Genomic DNA, 6,078 nt, shown 5'->3' on the forward strand with positions numbered 1-6,078 from the left:
CTTGTCTAAGTGTTGGTCCGAACCGGGCAGACTGCGGGGCCACCTCAGGGCAACTCGAGGTCTGGTTTTACTCGTAGGCTGACCCATCCGGTGTGCCCTGAGAACGAGATATGTGCAGCTCCTATCGGGATTTGTCGGCGCATCGGGCGGCTTTGCTGGTCTTGTTTTACCATTGTCGAAATGTCTTGTAAACCGGGATTCCAAGTCTGGTCGGGTCTTCCTGGGAGAAGGTCTATTCCTTCGTTGATCGCGAGAGCTTGTCATGGGCTAAGTTGGGACACCCCTGCAGGGTATAATCTTTCGAAAGCCGTGCCTGCGGTTATAGGCAGATGGGAATTTGTTAATGTCCGGTTGTAGATAACTTGACACCAGATCCGAATTAAAACGCATCAACCGCGTGTGTAGCCGTGATGGTCTCTTCTCGGCGGAGTCCAGGAAGTGAACACGGTTTCTGGGTTATGATTGACGTAAGTAGGAGTTCAGGATCACTTCTTGATCATTGCTAGCTTCACGACCGTTCCGTTTGCTCTCTTCTCGCTCTTATTTGCGTATGTTAGCCACCATACTTGCTTAGTCGCTGCTGAAGCCTCACCACTTTACCCCTTCCTTTCCCATTAAGCTTTGCTAATCTTGATACTCATGGTAATGGGATTGCTGAGTCCTCGTGGCTCACAGATTACTACAACAACAGTTGCAGGTACAGGTTCATGCGATGATCTTGACGCGAGAGCGATGTTTGCTTGTGTTGGAGTTCTTCTTCTGCTTCTTCTTCGATCAGGGGATAGGTTCCAGGTCGGCAACCTGGGCTAGCAGGGTGGATGTCGTTTGAGTTTCTGTTTGTGTTTCATTCGTAGTCGGATGTTGCTCTCTTGTATTGTGAAGTTGTATTCGTGTGGCATTGTATGCCTTATGTATGTATCTCCATCTATTATGTAATGTTGATGTAATGATATCCACCTTGCAAAAGCGTTTTAATATGCGGGTCTATTCTTGGTGGGACCTTCGAGTTCCTTTTTGGATATGGTCGCATATTGGGCGTGACAATGAGCCACCCAAAAATTTAAGCTCTTTATCTTGTCAGTGTCCACTTGTACCGAGCTACCAACTGCGTATCAAATCAGCTTACACAGTTTCAGCCACAAGGAAAAAAAGTTATGTTAGTATCTTTGTCAAAGATAAAAATATGTTAATATCCACAAGGAGAGACAGGATATTTCTCCCTTGGAATGAAATTCAGAGTGGATAGTTGAACATAGAAACAGAGACAAAACAATCCAGCAGAAAATGGGACTCGGTTGTCTCAAAACCATATGAAACCTCACAGCAAAAATCTCAGACTGGAGTGTTAACAGTGGAAGGAAAGTCAGGTTAAGCATCAAACTAATTTTCCAGATAACCACCAACCTTAGGCTGCTGCTGGTGCTAGCAAAACCAGGAAGCGGCGATTCGGCTTGTGTGGAACCATGATGTAGTTTCAGAAGCACAGTCACTCCTTCCTTGCTACAACAACTGCAATGTTATCTACCTTAACCTGAAGGAGAAGGATGCAGTCTGCAGAGCACTGAATTCAGCAGCTCACAAACAACACTTCCTTGGAATCAGCTATGTGATCCTGAAAGCACTTTTTAATTCCATGTACTGAGCCGAGCACAGATAATAACAGACATACATGCGACAAAAAGAAATGCATTTGAATTGATGCGAGCTCCTATGCCGAACAGGCTACAAACACAAACATACTACTACTGCCTCCGTTCGGAAATATTTGACGCTTGTTTTCAGAAAATGAAGGAGCATATATATCATCCAGTATATACCAATTGAATCTATATACTATCCATCTTTGCCCAAAAGAATCAAGACATGTACTGTATGTATCGTCCCCTTAATTGCTGCGCAAAACTTTACAGTGCAGACGTTGTTTTGTGCAATGATATCCAGAGAAGGAATATACCCACCAGTTAACTCAGGTATAGTAGTGCGGGTTGATTCGTGATAAAGGCAGGGGGTAAACAGCAAAATGCACGGCGCTGACCGGCCCAGGCCAGCTGGCTCCACTTGGCGAGTTCTGATTGGCCCTGGACTAAATTTGCACATCCATGACAAGTTGAGGGATGAAATAATCCACCTTTTCAACTTCAAGGACCAAATCATCACATCCACTGCAAGTTTAGGGACCTGCAGTGCTATTACCTCTTTAGTTAGGCAGAGGCTAGAAAGTGGGCAGAAGTCAAAGAGCTAAACACATCCGTACAATCTTGGTGCTTTTCATTTTAGGAGAAGAGGTTATACCAATCGACACAGCTGGCAACCTAATAAACTTGGGTGCTGCGTGTAAATAAGTTGTTGCTATCAAGTGTCAGTTTGCGCTTCCCTTGGATGGCCTGGAGTGTGGCAACGTTCTTCTTTGACCGGCCACACCTTATGGTGGAGTAGACCATAAGACTGGAAGGCTAAGAACTCTGCTCCGTTCATAACTTCGCGCCTGTTCGGCAGTCCTCCGCGGAGCGGAGCGCGCGGAGCGGCCTTTACTCAGCTCTGAAAATTATATCTGGATTGCCGCTCCGCTCCGGCGCGGAACCGCGGAGCAGAGGGAATCCGAACGCGGCCTTCATATGCTCAAGTCCCATGAAAAGCATGATCGGCCTTTGCATACGTGCTAGTAATTTGGTTGTGAATTCGTCTCCCATGCATAGACATGTTTCCAAGAAGCGCAACCTGATGCCATCACCATACTTTTGTTTCTGAAAAGATGTCATCATGTATACTGTACTTTGGCACAATCAGAAAAGGCACTACGAAGCATCTGCGTAGGCCACAACTCAGGGATGCACGCACGAAAGCCGCTACAGCAAAGGCGCACTTCATACATCACTGGATCAGTAGCAGTGCACCAAGAGACAGACACGCATATGGTTACATAAGCTAGTGCAATTCTTTCAACGGGTAAACATGATTACATCTCTCGACTGGCCGCCTTGCCGTGAAAAAACTGCCGGCAGGTCGACCAGGAGATCAATTACACCACGTAGTAGTAGCAACGATCTTACTAAACACCACTGGCTACTTACTGCTACTAGTTAATTACTGCTACTCGCAGCAGCCATGGCCGACGTCTAAAATGCCGTCGGGCCAGAGCAGCCGCCGATCCGAGCGAAAGAGAAATTACATCATAGCTACGAAGACTGTACTAGTAGTAGTAGCAGCTGCTTGCTGTTCACGACAGGATGGAGTCCCAGTCGATCTCCACGGACGGGTACTTGCGCAGGTGGAAGGTCTCCGACTCGTCCCACGGCGCCTCCGTGAAGTCCAGCTTCTCCATCTCCGGGACCGGCGGCGTAGGCGGCGGGGGGGACCCGGCGGACGCCGAGTCCTCACCCTCCGTCGACGCCGAGCACTTGGGGGACTCCGGCTCCGCCTCGGCCGAGTTCTTGGACGAGGGCGCGGCGAGGGACTCGCAGATGGCGGTGAGCTTGGCGTCGACGGAGGCGTGGAGCGGGCCGGCCAGGTGGGCGCCGCCGCGTCGGAGCGACGGGAAGTTGAGGCGGGCGAGGTCCCCGCGGAGGCGGAAGGCGGCCTTGTCGTAGGCGAGCGCGGCGTCCTCGGCGGTGTCGAAGGTGCCGAGCCACAGCCTCGTGCGGTTCTTGGGGAGGCGGATCTCCGCCACCCACTTGCCCCAGTGACGCTGCCGCACGCCGCGGTACAGCTTGGACTGCGCAGGCGCCACTCCGGCCAGGGCCAGCGCCGCGGCGGACGCGCGCGGCGGCGACCCGGACTGCTTCATCGGCTGCGCGCGCGGCCCAAGGAAGGAGCCAGCCAGGCCCCTCTGCTGCTGCTGCTGCTGGACGAAGAACTGGGCCTGGATCTGCTGGATCTGGGCCGGGCCGAGCTGGGCCAGCCCCATGGATCCGTTCATGCCCGAAGCGGTGGAATACTGCGAGGAGTAGAGCGGCGGAAGCTGCGAGAAAGACGGCGAGGTGGGTGCGGTGGTGGGTAGAGGAGAGGTCGCGAACGAGGCGTACGATGATGATGGGGTGGCCGTGTATGAATCTTGGGTCATGGAGGGAGAAGAGTAGTACTGGTAGGGGTAGGGAGAGGAGGAAGCAATCGTGATAAAAGGTTCGAGTGCTTTCATGAGCTCCTGATCCGAAGCAGAGGCGGCAGAGCCGATCTGGTGCGTGCTGGTGTTGTACTTGTACATGTCTATGGCAGCGGCCATGAGGGCTTGGGCAGAGGTAGAAGAAGAAGGTGATGTAGAGAAGGCCGAACCAAAAACGGAATGAAAAAAAAGGAGCTTTCTCGTGCAAGCAGAAAGAGAGAGAAAAAAGGCCCTGTTCCTCAATAAAATTAGAGAAACGAGGGGAAGAAAAGAATAAATCGGACGAACTACAAGGGTATTGCAAAAGAACCCTTTCCGGCCGTACCGAAGCAAAACAAGGCTGAATAGGGCAAGAATCCAGGAGAGAAAAAAGGTTCTCTGGATCTCTCTGTTCCTCCTAGGAGAGTGGTGAGGTTGGCAAGAAATCAAGAGAATCCCAAGCAAGAGGAGGGCGCCCCTTCTGATCTAATAATCCCAGAAGAAGAACCCCTTGAACGGGACCTCGATCGGTTTCTTGTGTATTCCTGCTGGCTGCCGCTAAAAAGATCAGAGAAGTTCAGAGAGCAAACCTGCCGCCGTCGTCGCTGCTGCTGAAGGGCTCGTCAGATCGCTCAACCTCACCGTGAAGTGGAATGGGATTGTGGCTGCTTGTTCTTGTGGATGGTGGGGGTTGAGGCGTCTCTCTGAGGAAGAAGAGGCGTCGCTCCGGGGCTTTATATAGCGCCAGGCTCCGGCCGTGCAGGCGAAGCGAAGCAACCACTCAGCCGTGCAATTTGTTTGCTGCCATAAAGCGGTCTGATTGGTAATTTCGTTAATCGTTTCTTGATTGTTGGGGGTTGGCAGTGTGATTTTGAAAATGAGACGTCGCTTTCGTCCATGGCGTCAGCCGACGCCGGGCAGCACGCGCGAGCCACAAGTCGCGGCCAATGAGGGTCCGCCTCGTGTGCTCCGGACACGCGGGTGATCATCGCCACGCTGTAGCTTTGTGCAAGTGGCGTCGCGTCATTGGGTGGTGGTGCGCTCGCTTGACCTCAGAATGTGTTGCCCCTGCCCTTTGTGCTCTGCTCCGGGAACTCGGCTTCTGCGTTGCACCAAGAGCTACGAACCCCTTGCTTAAAGTAAGGAGCTAAAACATTTTTCACATGCACCTACAATGTTTTGTTTACATTGGTTTTGTAATTTGTGTTCAACTCTTTTTATTATGTCCATAACAAAAGAATGAAGCAAGATGAGAAACTAAATCTTGTAATAATCTTAGGACAGTCGTGGAGAGAAAGAAAAGGGATGTGTTGTTTGCAAGGTTACGAGAAACAACAAAAAATCCGAGGTTATTTGTAGTGGCTGTTCTTTACTGATGTTTTTCTGCATGGGTCATAGGAAAAACAGGAATACGCGATATTTAAGCACACACAGATGCAAACGCTGACCAGAGTGACGGAGCATCAAGATTCACAAAATCATCACATACTCATTATCAAAGGAAATGTGCCTCCCACAAAAGAACAATCCACTTTTTTTGAGCTGGGCGGGCGATGACGGCGGCGTGCCTTCGGTTCGCTTCAGTGCTTGTAGTTGTCGCTAGATGTTCTACGAATCTGGATGTATTTTTTTTTCTAGTTTCGTTGTACTGCCATGATTGAAGGTGAATAGACTGAAAATTTCTCGTAAATAATTATAACGAAAATACAAAAGCATTAGGTTCAACAGGAGGGGCAAGTAGAGAGTTTGGGCACTATTAGAAATTCTGTCACCCATGTCTGCAATTAGAACATGGGCTATGGGGCAAAAACACGCTACCAATCCACTGAATGAGAACACATAGTCCATTTGGATTTTGTTTGTGTTGGCACCACCAAAGCACGGGCAAGCCAAAAAAATAAAAATAAAATAGTGAAGCTTTTCACGCTCACATATCACCAACTCGTTTGTGTGAATATGAACTAGAAAGCCAAATCCATCGTGGACACTCCAGATGATGG

The 6,078-nt window shown here is 50.0% G+C and overlaps 1 protein-coding gene across 1 annotated transcript; it reads right to left on the reverse strand.

Moving 5' to 3' along the window:
• Positions 1-2,913: 2,913 nt before the first annotated feature.
• LOC119324188 (ethylene-responsive transcription factor RAP2-4-like) lies at positions 2,914-4,798 on the reverse strand. The gene has a single exon (XM_037597953.1). It carries the CDS (start codon positions 4,217-4,219, stop codon positions 3,218-3,220), a length of 1,002 nt encoding a protein of 333 aa, XP_037453850.1. The 5' UTR covers positions 4,220-4,798; the 3' UTR covers positions 2,914-3,217.
• Positions 4,799-6,078: the final 1,280 nt, after the last annotated feature.

Source organism: Triticum dicoccoides, chromosome 6B, assembly GCF_002162155.2.
Source record: "Triticum dicoccoides isolate Atlit2015 ecotype Zavitan chromosome 6B, WEW_v2.0, whole genome shotgun sequence".
NCBI classification, from domain to species: Eukaryota; Viridiplantae; Streptophyta; class Magnoliopsida; order Poales; family Poaceae; genus Triticum; species Triticum dicoccoides.